This window comes from Puntigrus tetrazona, chromosome 9 (genome assembly GCF_018831695.1).
Source record: "Puntigrus tetrazona isolate hp1 chromosome 9, ASM1883169v1, whole genome shotgun sequence".
NCBI lineage: Eukaryota > Metazoa > Chordata > Actinopteri > Cypriniformes > Cyprinidae > Puntigrus > Puntigrus tetrazona.
Genome location: NC_056707.1, coordinates 7,525,135 through 7,543,380, shown reverse-complemented (window position 1 = coordinate 7,543,380; position 18,246 = coordinate 7,525,135). Strand labels below are relative to the sequence as shown.

General features: G+C 36.0%; 1 protein-coding gene across 5 annotated transcripts in view; it reads right to left on the bottom strand.

The window, feature by feature from the left end:
- The window catches only part of pard3bb (par-3 family cell polarity regulator beta b), a 254,794-nt gene that overhangs the window by 185,411 nt on the left and 51,137 nt on the right, over positions 1-18,246 (bottom strand). For all 5 annotated transcript variants that reach the window (XM_043249476.1, XM_043249475.1, XM_043249478.1 and 2 more), the window contains exons 4-5: positions 17,093-17,276; positions 3,338-3,417 (exon numbers count right to left, since the gene is read on the bottom strand). In XM_043249476.1, coding sequence (XP_043105411.1) covers positions 3,338-3,417; positions 17,093-17,276 — 264 coding nt within the window. The remainder of the gene's footprint in view (positions 1-3,337; positions 3,418-17,092; positions 17,277-18,246) is intronic.

Below are 18,246 nucleotides of genomic sequence, written 5' to 3'. Positions count from 1 at the left end.
TTTATGATTTACAATCCAAAAAAACCCACTCATGTCAGATAATTCTTCCTGTCTAAATAGGCAGATTTCTCCTAGTTGATTTTAGCTGCAATGTGGACCTTTATGTTATTAGTCAAAAGCCTAGCGATGCAAAAAAACCCTCTTCACCACATTCACAACAAGTGCAAACAAGGCAAAACTGTAAAGGCAGCAACCCACCATCTGGCCCAAATACTTTTTCCATATTCCACTGCACAACCTATTATCTATGTGTGTGCATCTGAGAAAGAGATACGTCTGCGAGTTTGTGTGTTTGTTTGACAGAAAGAGAGCAGAGAACCTATATCTCTGACGTGCCACAGGTGCTGTAAGCCCTGCAGGAAATAAAGCTTCTTAAATACAATGAAAACACAGAAGTCAGCCAGACTGCTAAATGATATACAGGCGATGAAGGGAGAGATGAAGGAAGCACGGAGCAGCATAGGAGAAGAGGAAAAGGGGACGGCCGCAGGTGTGAGGGCAAACAAGAAAAATGCTTTAATGTGTAATGAATATCTAAGGAAGAAGGCCAAACTAACAAAGGGAAGACGGCAAAGGTCCTGTGGACAGAGACCGAGGTGAAGCGCAGGAATCGGGTTGCACAAGTCTCCGTTTGAGAATGTTTGGGGAGCGTTCTGGAACACTGATAAAAGTGTGTGAGCACATTATACTCTTGAGGTTCCGCTGTCCGCTTCACATTCCTGTCACCCGGAAAGACAGGGAGTTCCCTTAACCCTTCAGGGACAGCTGGGGGTGTAGGACGCTTGGGGTCTTCCGACCCCGGAGCAAAGGGATAACCTCATCCATCTTGGTTCTGAGGCTTTATCTGTCAGGTTGTGTTGAAGTTTGGTGTCGTGCCGCAGGTTTCCTGTCTGTCCGAGGGTGCGCACACAAAAGAAACGTTTCTCTTCAGACATATAAATTATCCAAAATCCCCTCCATGCCACTTGATACCGAAGGAATGCCTCTGCTCTGATCTCAGCTTATAACAGGCATAGAGAACACACAACCCTCAATAAATCACACACCGGACCAAAGACCACTCAGAGTAACAGAGAAAATGCTAATTAATTTCCAGCATGCTGCAGGCCACTTGTATCAGTCACTCAGACACTACTACATGGAAAGGCCTATTTGCAGTGGGAAAGTTTAGAATGGCGAGATGTTAAATATTTTAAGCTCCTTCTGCAAAATTTCAAATACATTTTTCCATTATTATTATTATTAAAAATGTTTAACTGTGTACGAAAACCTCTAGTATAACCCTCAAAGAAAGAACAGAACACAGAAAACAATGTCTATCGATAAATATAAATATTCCAGAGTGTCGAAAACTAGAAAAAGATGGTGTGATAACTAGAAAAAGATTACAAGATGCAAAAATTCTAAATATATGAATATTAAAACATAAAACGATGAAACAATTCTAATGAAGATTAATAAACAAATAATTACAAAAACCTATTTAATAGTAGGCATATTTAAAAAAAGATGTAGTAAATCATAAACAAACATAAATGTTAATACTAAAACCACCAATCTTGGTATTGGATTCTTGAAGTTAAATTAAATTAAACAAACCAACAACAAAAAATAAATAAATAAAAAGTAAAAAACTGAAGTAAAAACGTTTTTGGAGGAAAAAATTATTAATATTTAAAATGCATATATCTTTGAATCATTCATTAGAGAGATTTATTTTAAAATGCTGATTCAACCAGTAACGAAGGAAGTAAACCTTGAGTGATTCATTGAATCATTCATTTATAAATAGCTTGTTATTTTGTTCAGTGGTCAAATGAGAGTCAAAAAAAACCTCAAATGATCCGGAATTGTCTAGTTTGCACATCAGCTCTTAGTCGAGTCCGATTTTTATGTAGCCTGCTATTGCTTTGTTCATTGTATTTGGCTGCAACTAAACGTTTCTCAAAAAGACACACAAAATATAATTTTCGATCAAATAGTACAAACTATAGGCCTGAACTATACCGGCCAGGACACTCATAGCCTCCGAGTGAAAATTGTCTCCGTTTTGTGCAACACTGTTCCAATACTCGGTGCGAGTAGGCCTTAAATCTGACAAAAGTGCGCTAGAAGACAAAGCAAATACATAGCAAAGCCAAACAGCAGGACGTTCTTTTCAAAACACACACAAAACCCACATAAAACTGGTTGTAAGCCTGTGGTGAAGTACACTGCGAGAGAGGCGGGAACAGACTCAAGCAAAAAGAAGCAAAATAAAAAGCCACAAAAAATGAAATTCAGAGCGAGAACGAGGACAGAGAGAGAAGAGTGAAAGAAAGAGAGGTGAAGTGCATTAAAACCATCCACGATGCTCCAATAAAAGGCTCTGAATGAGCAGAGTGGTAATCATAAAAAACTCCATCTATTCTGAGCCAGTCCATTAAGCAGGCGGGGGGAGAGCGAGACAGTCCATTAAGCAGACCAGGGGGGAGAGAGAGCACGTAAGAGAGAAACAAATGGCTATACTTCACTAACTCCACAAAGCTCCATAAATGCATTCAACACACCGCGGCGATACAGCTCTGCTCGTATGCCATTTCATCAGAACATCGGGGCTATTCTAGATGAGCATTTTATTGAAGGAGAAGGGGGAAAAAATGAGCAAATGAATGAAAATGCAACAAAAGAAAAGGGACGCTTGTTAAAGAACACAAAATAGTGAATCAATGTCTCGCTGCTGGTTTCAGTCTGGAAGCCTTAATGGAAACCTTGAGACAAAGACCTTCTGCAAAACAACCACAAAAAAGCCTCTCTCATTAAGAATGAGCTACAATGCACCGAGAACCCTCAGCTTAAGTATGTTTTCAGCTGAATATTATTCTAAAGGTGATGCGTGTCTGGAAACGCATTTGAAAAGCAAACCGAAAACATGTATACAAACACACTTAAGTTGCATCGTAACTCAACATTATACGGGTTCAGTGCGAATCCAGGTATAACATATTTTACAAAATCACGCTGATAAAGGCATTTTCCAAATGAATAATGAATACAATGCTGAAAAAAAAACGACTTAGTTTGGTTCCAGTAAGATCCGTGTTATTAATGTAGTCATGATGGGCGGATGGCAAAAACCAGCGTGAAAACTTATCTTATAAGATCAATAGGTAGCGAAGTGCTTTTAACCGTTATATGAGCTGGATTCCGCTTGTTTGTGCTAGACATTTTCAGCAGTCTATTGACATTGACTGAACATTAGACATACGAGTGATGTATAATAAGAGTTTTTGGCTGGTATATTGTTATGTGATGCCCTGAGGTCAGCTTCGAGATAGATAAGAGCGTGCAGTTTTACCATGGCTCTGCCATTCAGATCTTCCATCTGAGGAGGTCCAAGAGCAGAATCACTACTGCTTCGTACCAGCAGAGGGGTACCTGAAACACAAACACGCAAAATAAAACACCATTACAATATATATTTAGACAGCACTTTAACATAGGCACCGATTCTCACTATTAACTAGTTGCTTATTAGCATGCATATTACTAGCACATCCCTAATTCTAACTTAATAAACTACCTTAACAGTTCTTTTAAATTATTTAGATGTATTAATTAGTTCTTGTACATTTGGAGAACTAATGGTCTAACTGGCTAGAATGGCTGCTCAGTTGAAATGAGATATTCCTCACTCGATATATTCTGTCTCCAAGCAATACATCATATTATGGGCATCGAAGGTGTTGTGACATTTTTCATAATTGTCTCCTCTTCAGTTGCCGGACACGAGAGTTTGTTGTCTTATAAGTTACATTCCTGCGGCTCAGAAGCCGAAGCCGACTCTGAACCCCGAGTTAAACACAGTTTACATCTCACTTATTCACACTTCAATGGAGCAGGGGCACGTCAAGCACCCTGCGAGAGTGAGGGAGGAAAAAAAGCTGACAGCGTTTCAAGAAGGTTTAAGGGAATATTTTGTTCTTTTTCGGCACAGCAAACAGCGGCTGTCTGGGTGTCAGAGGCTCTGACATGACGCTTTGTAAATTCCAGTCTGCTGCCTCCCTCAAGCGCACCGCATACATTTTCAGACCTGTTGCCTCCCATCAATAGTTTAAAATGCCTTTAACCGTGCATGTGGGCAACAGCTCTCAGCACACAAGACCCCAGATGACTCACCGGTGATATTGCAACTGCATATTTGAGATAAAAATACCCAACATTTGCATTATACAGTCGGTTTTTTGTTGCTGCGTGGTTGCTAAGGTTTTTGGAGTGGTTGCCAGGTAGGGAGTTTTCAAACTGTCTAGATGACATATATTCTTAAATATATTTCCCCCACTAAATCTGAAAAACTTTTTTTTTTAAACAAAGATTTGAGATATAGATATATATATATATATATATATATATATATATATATATATATATATATATATATATAGATATATATATATATATATATATATATATATATATATAAAGGGGTTTTATATATATTCAAGGTTTTTCCTGCATAGGAGAATTATGAAGTGGCCGCCTCCACCAAATTTTTTGAAGCTTCTGGTTGACGACAAAACTCAGAGAGGCAGTCATGTGCAAGAATCACTGAGATTTTTATGTTTACTTGACATTTCTTTACACAGAATCTTAATTTCTATTCATTTTCCATTGATTTACATGATCAGATTGGCATTAATTCAAATTACGCAACCATATTCCGTATGAATGAAAGAATGGTGGAGACACGCAGTTTGACCCTACGAAAAAGGAACATCAAAACTGTGAAGGTTTTCATGGCAACCCGTCAAAATAAAACTGGAAGACACTGCGGAAGAAATGTATTATTATTGTCCAGAGGAATGTACATACTGCTACTACTAGGTCGCTATTAAATCAAAATATTACATTTTTAAAGTATTGATGACACAACATTTCTTTCTTATTTTAATAGTAAATTCCCTTTGATTGGCAAAATAAATAATATAAAGATAAATTTCATTCATGTTTTATGCCTTCATTTCATAACCAGATACAAAACACAAAATGTATGAAGAAAAAAGTAAGTTGAAATGTATTATTAAAAATAATAATTAATATTGTAACTACACCATCTCAAATTTAAGTTTTTTTAATCAATATAGTCTAACAAAATATTAAAATGTTTTACTACGTCTACTAAGATATTATATATGTATACAATCTAGAAAAATAATATGGCTATATTTTAATAACATTATTATAATGAGAAAAAAAATTCCACATTTTTTCTAACAATGACTAATAATTCTACATATAATGTAAAAATAACAGCCAGTATTTACAGTATGTTACAATCAATAATACGATTACAATATTATTTTTTTTGTAACCTTTTTAACCCAACTTGTTACATTTTAACTAATAATTTTATTCCAATTTTTTTAGAATACAATACAATATCTGTTTATACTGTAAAAAAATATATGATTATGCCTGAAATATTATTACATTTGCATTGAATATTATTTTAAATAATTTACTTTCCATTCATTTGACAAGATAAATGATATCAGATGTAGTGAATGTAATGTTAGTAAAGGTACCTTAATCAAAAAACTTAAAGATGACCAAATTATCAATATGGTCATAAATGATTAAACTAATAAGGAAAAATCACGTTCCTTAGTACAGCAGGGGGCCATCTCTGGGTCTTCATTCAAACCTGAATATTCACACAAGCCCTCATTCACTCTCATACTGCCTACTAAAGCACAGAATATAGAGGGACGAAAGCCCCAAGGCCGCCTCTGGGCCTGGCTTTCAATGCGACTATAAGAACACACAGTCCTCTTGAAGACCTCCAGCTGTTCAGAGAGACAGCCCGTGTGCTGCTCCTCTCCATTCAGTCAATTACATCTAACAACCAGCCCAACAGAGGAGCATGACTTCATAATCCAGTAGAAGAAGCCTAATATAACGGCTCATGTGCATGAATACAGATAAACAGGTTTAATAAAGAGCAGTGTAAACTGAAAGAGAGGACATTGTGTTAACTGCTGGACTCTGCTCTGATACATGATCTGTGTAATGGTCTATATTAAGGACAAACCGATATAAAAATGCAACAGCCAATATTTATTAAAAAGAAATTTGAATTCATTTGTACACAGTACACTACAATGCCGCAGTCTATGGACTGTAAGTTTATTTATCATTAAATTACTGTTTTCAGTCAGCAAGGATGCAATTAAACGAAACCAAAGTGGTTAAAAAAAAAATTCATATGCATGCTGCACTTTCTTTTGATCAACGAATCTTGAAAAAAGGATCACGGTTTCAACAAAAAATATAAAAGCAGAAAAACTGTTTTAACACTGATAATAATATTCAAATTAGCATGATTTCTAAAGGATCGTGCGTGAACTTGAGTAATGATGAAAATTCAGCTTTGTATTCACAGGAATAAATTACAGTTAAAAAATATAAGCAACACAACATATGTATATAATATATACATTTTATTGATTTATATATTATATTATTTCATTTAAAATATTATAGCCTGTCAGCGGGCGATGCTATGCTGTGAATATAGTCATTGACGATAAAACATAACAAAATATATATGTTTAAAAATACACATTTCATCATATTACACAATATTTCAAAAGGACCGTCAAAGCAGAAATATATTGTTTGAAGAATCGGATAGTGTAATTACAACATCCACCAGCAGACTCTTTGTACGAACCCGTGCTCTATACTCTTTTGTTCCTATATGACTTCCTGTATTATAAGATTATTTCCTTTCTTTTCATTCTCCTGTAATAAGAATAAAGTTCTTCCTCAAGCAGGAACTAAATTCAGATGGCAATCACCCAAAAAGGAACTGAACCATGGCTATGGATTTATGAAACCGTCATCCTGAGTTTTTCTCATCATCACACAGAAAAAAAGCAGACAGCGAGAGTAAGAGAGGAAAGGAAAAAAGAAACAGACAGAGACAGAACTGTAAGGATCTCCGCTGGCGGTCGAAAGGGCCTTCCTGTGGGGCTCGTCTCTGTCAGACGGTGTGTGGATCTCTGCTGCAAGCCCAGTCTAATCAAAGCTCTTCAATACGGAGCACTGACACCCTGAACAAATGAGTCACAATAAGACTGACAATGAAACAGAATGAGAACAACTATTTACAGTAACCGCTATAAATAAAATCACATTCAAAGCCTGACTGGCACCTATAAAACACCTTTATTAAGAAGCTTAGGTCAACATTAAAAGGTGAAGTGGGGCATTTTAAATGTAAAAATACTTTGCCTATCCCAAAAAAAATAAATAAATACTTTAACTTTATGGTTTGTTTGTTTTTATAAACACCAAAAACTAGATTTAGATTATTTTCTCCTATAAACTCATGTTGTAGATGTGGTCATGTGTCTTTTCATTTAGTTTTACATAACTTAGAATTAAACTGACTTCTTTTGATAACGCACCTATAAGGTGTCTGCATGTAAACGGACTCAGTTTTAAATGGCTAGACTTTTGCATGAGGTAAAACTTACGCTGTATTTCAGTATGCTTATTACTAGAATATTAGCCATTTATTAGTGCTAAATAAGCACATATTAATAATGCCTTATTCTACATGATCTTATTCTACATCCCAAATCCTACCCGATACCTAAACCTAACAACCACCTTACTAGCCTATTAATAAGCGATATTAATTACAAATTTATTTAGGGAAACGTCATAGTTAATAGTTAACAAGTGTTAACTATTTTAAAGTGTTACTGACACAAATATTAGCTAATATAAAGGTAAGAAAAAAATGTCTGGGAAAATTCAGATATTGAAGATATTTTAGTAAAAACTCAAAGATGTGTTGAACAAAAAATAAAAGGAAAAACATGTTTATTTTCCACCTCATTTAAACAACAAAAAAAAAAAAGTTCAAACTAAAGTAAACCTTTCATTATAAAAACATTATATCTTAGGACATGTGCAAAAGTAAACTTGTACTGAGACACAGAGTTATACTAAATAAAAAACATTTTTGCAGTCTTTATCTAGTCTATTTCAGCCCTCAGCGTTTCTCTCTGTGTTCAACATCTAAACAACAATCAAGCTAAGCATCCCTCCTTCATATATGAACAGTGGGGTCTAACTTCAGCAGCCCTCCATTAAGCATCAGAGTTAAGCAGCGATGTCCTGCATTGACAATGAACAAGAACGAACACCTCAAGCACAATTAGACTGACTGGCCTTCCTCCCCATAGTTCCCCAGCATCCATCACTCTCAGTCATGAGCGATTAGCCTTGCGTGATGTGCTTTCAGTGGATGTTCATAAGAATCCGTCTTTGACTGATTTGGCAGCAGCTTATTCCTCAGTCTCCAGTTCCTACTGGTCAAATGAGAGCTGAAGGCCATTAAAGGAGAGGGTAACCGATGGCGTGTCAGCAACATGATGAGTGTAGATTTAGACTCTCGGGATCAAGGCAGATGGAGACAAGCGGGACGTTCTGCTCAGTGGTCTAAAACTGCAGACCTGAGGGTCTTTAATCATCACTCGTCTCTCCGTCTCTTCAATGTTGAATTTGGTACTTTTACTTATCTACCGCTGGACGTGTACACAAACACAAGAGAAGCGAAGAAAGCCAATGACGTGCACAGCTAAAACGCAGCGACCAGCTCAGGACAAAAGAATGTGACGGGTCTTTGAGGACATAATGAAATGCTAGAGTGATACAGACTCGGCTTATGGATATCAAACCCCCAGGGTCTCACCAAGCCCAAGAAAATGTATAGACACATGTCAAAAATATTTGTAAGGTCAAGTATTGATCGTGGTTGAAAGAACACCATGGATGCACTTAAATCTGGAGCTATTGATGAAACCATGGATGTGGGTTCATGGATGTGTGTTTGGGGGCAGGAGGGAATTTTAAATAGTAAAAAAGAACAATTTGCATTAGATCAGTTCCATGTTGAAGACGCATGCTTCATTTTCTGGTGATCGCAAAGGAATGAAACTTTTGATCCAATATTCACTTCCAAAGAAAAGGATCAAAGCTTCAATAAAACTGATAACAGTTTATCGCTGTTACTGCCACTTGAGGAGTGTGTTCAGAATGGGGTTCTAGCATATCGCATTCTGTGTAGTGTGCATTATGATGTACAAGCTGTTATTTTACAATAGTATGTGAAATAGAGCACATTACACTGCAATAAACGTTTAACTGGAGGATATCATATGTCATTGTCACTTAACCTCATTGAATCCTATTTAATGCTCTCAGTAGTGTTAGTAATATTCTTGGAGACAAAAATAATTATTTTCTATTTTAATAAAATTCTCAACAAAAGAGCCAAGATCTAAAACGTACTGGCAGTCTGATTAATTTAAGTTTGCATTTGTCATACAGGAAATGAAACCATACTCAACTAATCATATTCCATACATGCTGTACAAAAATAACTTGCATACTGTGTACATATATGCTGTAAAAAAAATAGGAGTAGCAGCATGCCTTCCGAAAACAATTAAAGATTTGTCTTGAACAATTTTGGAGTCTATGTATCCATTTATTTATTCACAAGAAATTAATTATTTTATTCAGTAAGGATGTTTTCTATTGATCAAAATAATATTTTGCACAAAAAATATTAATATTAAGCAGCTGTTTTAACATGTGATAATAATCAAAACCGTTTTTGCACCAAATCATATCAAATGATTTCTGCGGTTCACTGAAGAGTAATGCTGCTGAAAATTTAGCGTGGCGCCACAGAAATCTATTTATTTTGAAATATATTCCAATAGTGAACTTTTTTTTTTTTTATGTAATATCTCATATTACTTCATTTAACTAAACTAAATGTAGCCTTGGTAAAAAATTTTCTCAAAACATTTTCAAAACAACTGTACTGACCTCAAACTTTTGAATTGTAGCATAGCAATAATGCAACTGCTAAAATCATAAAAACAAAATGTAGGCCATTATTCACGGAAAAGCCCTTCTGCTGCTTTCTGTGAGATTAAAGACGGAAGAGACATCCTGACTTCCAACAGAGCTGGGGTGATGTACAGCCGTCTTCATTTACATTTACGGCCTGTCTCCAATATTGTCGATAAAGAGTGAGAGTACTGTTTAACATTTTACAAGATTTCTGCACATCATCACAGAGACCCATGAACTATGGGAGTTTACAGTGATGTCATGGAACAATTCCTAAACATGTCAGAGGTGATAAAAGCGCACAGGTTCTTCTGTGTAGCAGATAAACCTTCTTCCAGACTTCCACACGCAGACCAGACACAGATCTTAAGCACAAGGCCTCATGTGACACTTGCCAGACGCCCCACGGTGGAAAGAGACCTCTGAGCTAAAGCATGTACTTCCTCTCTCCTTCATCTGACTCGTCCTAAATCACAATCGGTCTCCCTTCTCTCTCCTGCCGTCTGTCTTTCATGCCGCCTTATTTCTTTCCTTCGCTTCCCTGCTTTTTCATCCCTCGTTCTCTCCCCCTGGCCCATCTCACGGCTGACAGCATGACAAATGCTGCGTTAGACACTCTGCTGCCATGTGGCCTGTTTGGGATTAGGCGGGAGATCCCGGCAGAGATGTTTACACTGCCCATCAGTGCCGGTACTTCTGCAGACTGCAAGGTCAGGATGGAAGAGAGAGACCTGTGCACACGGTCAATGGGGAGAGGTTGAGAGTGCCAGAGGTAATTTAAAACAGCGGCTCCTGAGGGACAAGTTACCCACAAGACCAACAAAGAGACACAAAGGTTAGAGATAGCGTCAGTGAGAAAACGATGGAGAAGAGCTAGGAAGAGCCATCTCAACATTTTTTGTAAAACTATTTTTTTAAACAATCAGTGCTGATCTGATTGGTTTATTCAGACAGTTTTTTAACCAATCAATTGAATACATAAATGATCTGATTAATTCAATTTGCCATTCAGAAGTGTTCCCATGTCAATTTTATAGCTTGCCTAACCTTCATGTCATTCCAAAGATGTTTGACTTTCATTCTTCTGTGCAAACAAAATGAAGATTTTTTTGAATAATGTTGAAGACTAAACAGTTTTGGTAACATTTGTCAAATGATCTTCTTTTATGTTCTGCAGAAAAATGTAAGTCAAACTGGTTTGAAACGACATGAGGGTCAGTAAATAATGTCAGAATCTTCATTTTTGGGTGAACCATTCCTTTATGATTTTTTTAAATTATTAAGCTATGTAAAATAGCAATTAAAAGTTTGGACCGATTAACTCATTCTTTATGACCAATTCCTCATAATCAAGACATTACAACTATCTTATGACATTTATACCATCTTATTAAACTACTTTATACTTCTGTTCTCACAAAATGCAGCTCTAAATTGTGTTATTTTCTCAGCCACGCTTAAATCTATTTTATTTACATTTTTATTAAGATCTGTGCTATTAGATACAAACAACTGACAAAAACTTTCTGTAGGATCATTTGACACTAAAGACTGAAGTAACGGCTGATGAAAGTTTTGCATTAAAAGGAATAAATTACATTTGTTAATACATTCTAATAGAAAACTTAAATTTCAAATGTTTACAGTTTTACAATTTAAAAAAAAATCTGAGTTATTCCAAACGCTTGGCTGTCAGTTTATATCTAAACATTCTTTATTTTATTACCAAATTCTCTTTGGAAACTTATTTTTAGATATTGTATATGTGTGTAGATATTATTTAACTTTATCCCATTTTTTAAATAAACTATAACACAATATTTAATTGTCATGTAACAAGCTCAAATTTTGTAAAAAGTGTGAAAATACTGTAACCAATTGTGTGGATTTAAAATACATAAAACACTAATCAGCTGTTCTCCTGTGCAAAAAATAAAATAAATAAAATGCCATCAACCAAATTACATGATTCGAGGAAATGTTCATGACTTTCAAAACAAACAAAAACACAACAATACTGTGATTAAATGTCCTGTTGAACATTGTTAACAGACCAATTAAACAAAGTTTGAAACTTTGAAAAGCATTTTAAAATTCACAACATCATCTTCCTAACAGCTCACGTCTCCTTAGATATCACAGAAAAAGATGTGAAACAACCACACATCTGCTGTAATAAAACAACCAGAAGATGAGCAATGAATGAAAGCCTGCATTTCAACAATTAACAGACCAAAAGAATAAACACCGTGTCTAACCCTGACCAGAGCAGAAAAACTTCTACAAAACTACATAAGATGAAAACATCTAAAACACACATATGAAAAGTTCAGGATGCGAGTATATGGGGAATCTCTCTACTAGCAAGTGTGTGTGTGTGTGTGTGTGTGTGTGTGTGTGTACTCACTGACAGACTCCAGATGACACTGCTGGTCTCAACAGACCTCTGGGTATACTTATCAAAGCAGACATCACTAGTGCAAACATATGTGTGCTAAACAGCCCACAGTGCCAAAACAACATCCTTTCAAATCAAATTAAAATGATCTATGAGTTCACATACTTACTGACTGAACATGTAAACAGTCACTTCTGGCACGCCAATACCCAAAAAACAGCTTCAGATGTTGGCAAAACTGTGACTCATTTCCCTTTACTCTAAGGGCAGAGGCATCCTTGCATACACACGAATACAGTCCCTCTGTAGTGAAGCACAAAGGTCTGAAACCACTGGTGAAAAGGATGCATTAAATTGATCATAAAACCATTGAAGAAAGATGTCAAAGAAGACTTTTTGAATAAATTATGCTATTCTGAACTATCGCACAACTGGCCATGAAATTTCACACTAATGTCCAATACAGCACTCCCTGTGGCGATGTCCTTTTCTTGAAATCAAGCGTTCATAGCTAAAAGCAACTGCGTTCACTGCGTTGCATAAAGGCGAACCACCTCCTCCTCTGCTCTGCCCAGCCGGTGAACAATCTATTCGAAATGCTGAAATTGATTTTTTTTCCTTTTTTGCCTTTCTGCTTTGTGAATTAATTGGGGTAATAAAACAAACCTACAGAGCATAAAATAGTATTAGAGAGCCGCTCTGGTAACAGGGATTTCCCAGGTCATCATATAACTAAATGAAAGGTGGCTGATTGGATTGTGACGACGTGTGCTCTTCCTGTGTTCATGGATGGCTGAGTGCTGGGCATTCATTTGAACAGGAAGAATAATCCACTTAGAGAGGCGGGTCGGGCCATACGCTGGGTATCTGATGAAACACCAGAGTGTGCGTCTCATTGATTTGGAAGGTTATTTCTTAATGATAAGTGTTTGCGGGGATCGTGAGTTTCAACAAAATACTTTTTTTAAGGAGTTGTAACACAAAATCGTGCAATCGCATCACAAAGGCATAGTCTTTGTTGAATGTGGTCTGAAACTTGGGACTGGACGATATGGCCAAAATTTATATCACAAAATATTTATTAATTTTGGTCGATACAATTCAAAATGAAAATAAAATATCTCTTTATTAACACTATAAATGCCTTTACGTCACCTTTGGTCAATTTTAATCACCCTTGCTAAATAAAATATTAAATTCTATAATTTATTTATTTCTCCCAAAACACAAACAAATTATACTGACTCCAAGTTTTTGAATGGAATAGTGAATGTTAAAAATGTATAAATTCTGATCTTTGGATCTTTCTATTCATTTAAGAATCTGTATTAAATGAAGACTCTTTTAACAGAAGTGTTAAAAGTAGCGTTTTTTCCAGTTATCAGAACGCTATCAGATAAAAACTAAACTTTTTTGAAGACATTCAGTTCCCTTCAGAGATACATTCATATAAACACCCAGGCCGCATTTGGATTTTGAAACGTTCAGTGCTCACGTTTATTCAATGAAGTCAAAGCCACAAATCAATCATGGGAAGCACTGGTAATGTATATCGAAATATCGGAAATGTGTAAAAAGCATATCACCGTTATTCAAAATAATTATATTGCAAAACAAACTAATACTGAATTATTGTTCAGCCCTATCTGAAACCGTTCCATGTCACCATGTATTCAGGACGCATTTGCACCTTTTTAATAAAAGGCAATCATACTGTAGATTGGTGCAGGAATGACAGATTTGTGTAGGACAAAAACCAGTTCATCGTCGCAAAACCAATGGATTTTATTTAATTTATTTTATTTTTTTATGGGTTTTTGTCTGGAACAAGGTTCTTTATTTTACAACATAAAATACATTTAATACCTCTGATATTTTAAGAGCTTTTACTTCTCTCGAAACAGGCAGTTCTAAATGGAACTTCAAAGGTTCTCTGAGAGCCTCGTGTTTAGAATCAGTGTCTTACAAACTATTCTAACTCAACCTTTCAGGGAAAATTGTTTTAAATAAAGGCTGAAAAAGTTTTGAAAGCTGGTGGTGAAAAATGTAGAAAAATTGTGTGGAAAATGATGCTGATGATGAAGAAAATATGTTTAACAGTATATTATATCTATGCATGCAGTCTTAAAGTGACAGCAGCCTAATATTCCTGCTGCTGGCTGTGCCATCAGTGTTATTCAAAGAACAAAAGAATAAGAAAATCATTCCTGACTGAAAAAACTATTCTTTTTTTCGGTAATTCAAGGTTTGAAACAACTTGAGGATGAGTAAATGATGTATGAATTTTAATTTTTGGGATAAGTATCCCTTTAATAATAATCTTTATCAGTTAGTCCAGACAAATTTTCTTCTGTTAGAATTGTTATATAGGCTTATACAGTCAGGTCCATATAAAGTCAGAACTATTGTCATAATTTCGAGACTGTATGCCACCAGAACAGAATTAAAAATAAAACAATCCAGATTAAACCTTCAAAATGTCTCCTGAAGTACCTTGAAACTCACAGGTTTATTTACAAACAGGAAGACAGGGTGATTCTTATTGAGCAGCCCCGCCCCCTTTTAAAAATAGCCAATAGCTTTTTGTTTACATCTGCTCTGACTTAAGCCACATTTGACAGCCCCAGTCTAATAGATTTCCTCCAAGATTCAATATGAAACTCTTATTAAACCAAAATCATGTTGAGGCTGTGTAGTTTTAAAAGGGTTTAATATATGGCAACTCATGGAATATGATTGGCTTTGTGTGATCGCATCTCTGGACCGGAGACAAAGACTGATCAGACTGTAAGCGCAGCCCTATCCCCTACATAGTGAACTACGTGCCATTCATCGTACAGAAAATACTAACACTGTGAACAAGTGACTGATTTCAGCCACAGCTTCAGTGTCTATTTATAGTGTAGGGGAAGATGCTTCAGAATCTAGAGATCATTTGACTGGTCAGAAGATTTGATGAGAAGCTGAAGTATGAGATGATGTCAAGAAATGAAATGTTGATCCATTTTGGCGGACGTGACAGAGCTGCAAATTTTGCAAACTTTTTTTGCACATTGGCTTATAGATAACCTTAAGACTAACAAAACTTTCATTTTGATTTCAATGACTTGAAATAGAAAAATAGAACATAAAATTCTTAGGATTTAGTTTTATCCCCAGTCCCATTTTTAGTAGCTCAGATGTAACTGGACAAATGAATATAATCATAAATAAATATAATTTTTTTATATTTTGTTGAGAATCCTTTGCAGGCAATGACCTTAAATCTGGAACTCATGGGCATCAAAGTTTTTTCTCCTTTGTGATGCTTTGCCAGGCCTTCAACTGCAGCTGACTTCAGACGTTGTTTATTCTCTTGATTGTAAACTTTGACAGTGACATGTCTACCTCCTGGAGAGTGTTCTTCACTTGGCTGGATGTTGTGAAAGGGGTTTTGTGTTTACCTTGGAGAGGATTCTCTGATCATCCACCACTGTTGACCTCAATGGACATCCAAGTCTTTTTATGTTGCTGAGCTCACCAGTGCACTCTTTTTTTCTTTTGATTTGGCCATTTTACAATGCAATACTCTCAAAGTCAATAAAAAAAACAAAATGGGCCTGCAAAAATACGTCAATGCTGTAGGAATCTATTGAAAACGCATGTACATGTCAGGTGTTAAAACACACCTAGAGTCTCCATAATTTTGCCAGACAGAGGTCACAGACCGGTTTATGTTCATACCGCATGTGTGAACACCTTTGAGTTACAATTTCAAACGCTCTCCTTCCACTTTCTTTCCCCACTCAACCATCATGCCTGTATATGCAAAGGCACGTGTGATCTCTCTTCTTTACAAATGATCCAGATACAGATGTATGTCAGACCCTGTCGACGTGACAAACGGCATATTTACAGCCATGGAGAATGAAAGAGGAAAAGATCACTCAGTCAACTGACACCTCTCCTTGAAGTAGAGACGAGGAAACTTGAGCACTTCCAAGGAATGCCTGGATCGCAGAAAAAAAGCCACTTTTCCAGCACGCTGAACTTTGCAAAGCCTCATGTCTACTTTTACTATGAAACTTAAAACACAAAGGGGCAGATTAACAAGGAGACTCAAAGAAACTCACACATGCAAACATACACACGATTCCCCGATCTATTTCAATGAGGGTTTAACTTCAGAGTGTAAATATGTTCTAAATCACACACACACAGTGACATTTAGAGGGAAGAGGTGTGTGTTTTCTGTATTGGAAGTGTGCATGACATCAGGCAGAGGTGAAACCTGCCCGGTTAAAAAACACATGGTTCCCTGAGGAGCAGTAGTACAGAACTGAAACGACTCAAGTACTCCAGACCTGTCCTAACTAAAAGAATATGTCCCAAATATATGCAAAAAAAAGAGGTCTGATTATAATACATTTGTACTTCTCAGCATCCACTGCTTTTCCTCTGATAGTAAAATTCTTCCGGGAGATATGATTAGTTTAAAGAAATAATGCAGGGGTTATGTATTAAAAGTGATACTTTAATATGAAACAGTGCCATAATGCAGTTAGAATAGTGTTCATTTGTTCGCAGCTACTTGAGTGAGTGCAATTCGAGCTTAAAACAGGGCCTGATTATGGTATATATTATCATATTTCATAGTGGCAGTTTTTATTTCTATTATTTCACTCACCATTAACTCAGAAGAGCTTATGTTTGATCACAGCTCTGTTTCTCAAACGCGGATATAGTACCAATATCTCTTTTTACAGATTGTGATAATCTTTTCTATTGGATACATACTCGATTTGAGAGCAGATGAGTTGACTTCGATCTCTCCTCCTTTGATTGGCTGGAAGCAGGCGAGTTCGGAGTCATAGGGTTCTGGGCTGGACTGTCCATTTAGGCTGCTTCTTGTCCCCGTTCCATTCCCGGGACTCATGGCGCCCCTCTGCTGGGCCTCCTGTTCCTCGTATACAGCGATCAGCTGTGGGACGCACAGCAGAGCAGTACAGTTTAGAGAAGACAGGTCAGCTGCGGTTGAAACGTACAGATAAAGAAACGCTCAGACAAACAGGGTGCAAGATTCGGGTTTCAAAATTGATTCGTTTTGGAATTAATTTTTTCACAGTAACTTAAGAAACTAGATACCAATCTACTGTTAATTGCAGGTTTTTGTAATCAGTGCACATTACTCCAGCTTATTTTTTAAATAATCATGCTTAACGGCTTAATTCCTGAGGTAAAAAAACTGTAGTATCCATGATCATGCAAAAAATGATCAATCAGAGAATCGAGCAAGCATATCATCCATCCAATTCCATGGAGCACTAAAAAGAATGGTGTAATCAGGTTTAGCTTTCATTTAAAAAAAAAAAAAAAAATATAAAAAAATATATATATAAATATATATATATATATATATATATATATAAGTAGCACAGACTGACACACTTAAGAAACACTGACCACATCTCAATCCACACACAATGCCAGAAAAGACAACTCTACAAGCGTCACACAATGCCCAAATTTCTAATTTGTCCACTCAATTTTTTTTTGTGTATACAGTATTCACCACAAACAGCAGTTCAAAATAAAGCAAATGAAAATGAGTGAGTAATGTGTGTTCATTCATCCCTAACAAAACTAATATTTGAACCATCAACCAAATGATAATTTTGTCTGTGTACAGTCCTTCAACACTAATGTTCTCAGCAAATTACTTAGTCAAGAAAGATAAAACACTTGCCATTAACTTCAAGTTAATGTCTAAAAATACTCATTACCAATATGCATATTCGTCTCATTACATTGTAAAACACATTTTGTAAATTGACTGCTGAACTTCTTTAAAGAAATTAATACTTTTATACAACAAAGGAGCATTAAAATGATCCAGTGGCAAAGACTTTCTTACAGTAGGTTTGTATTTCAAATAAATGCTGTTTTATATT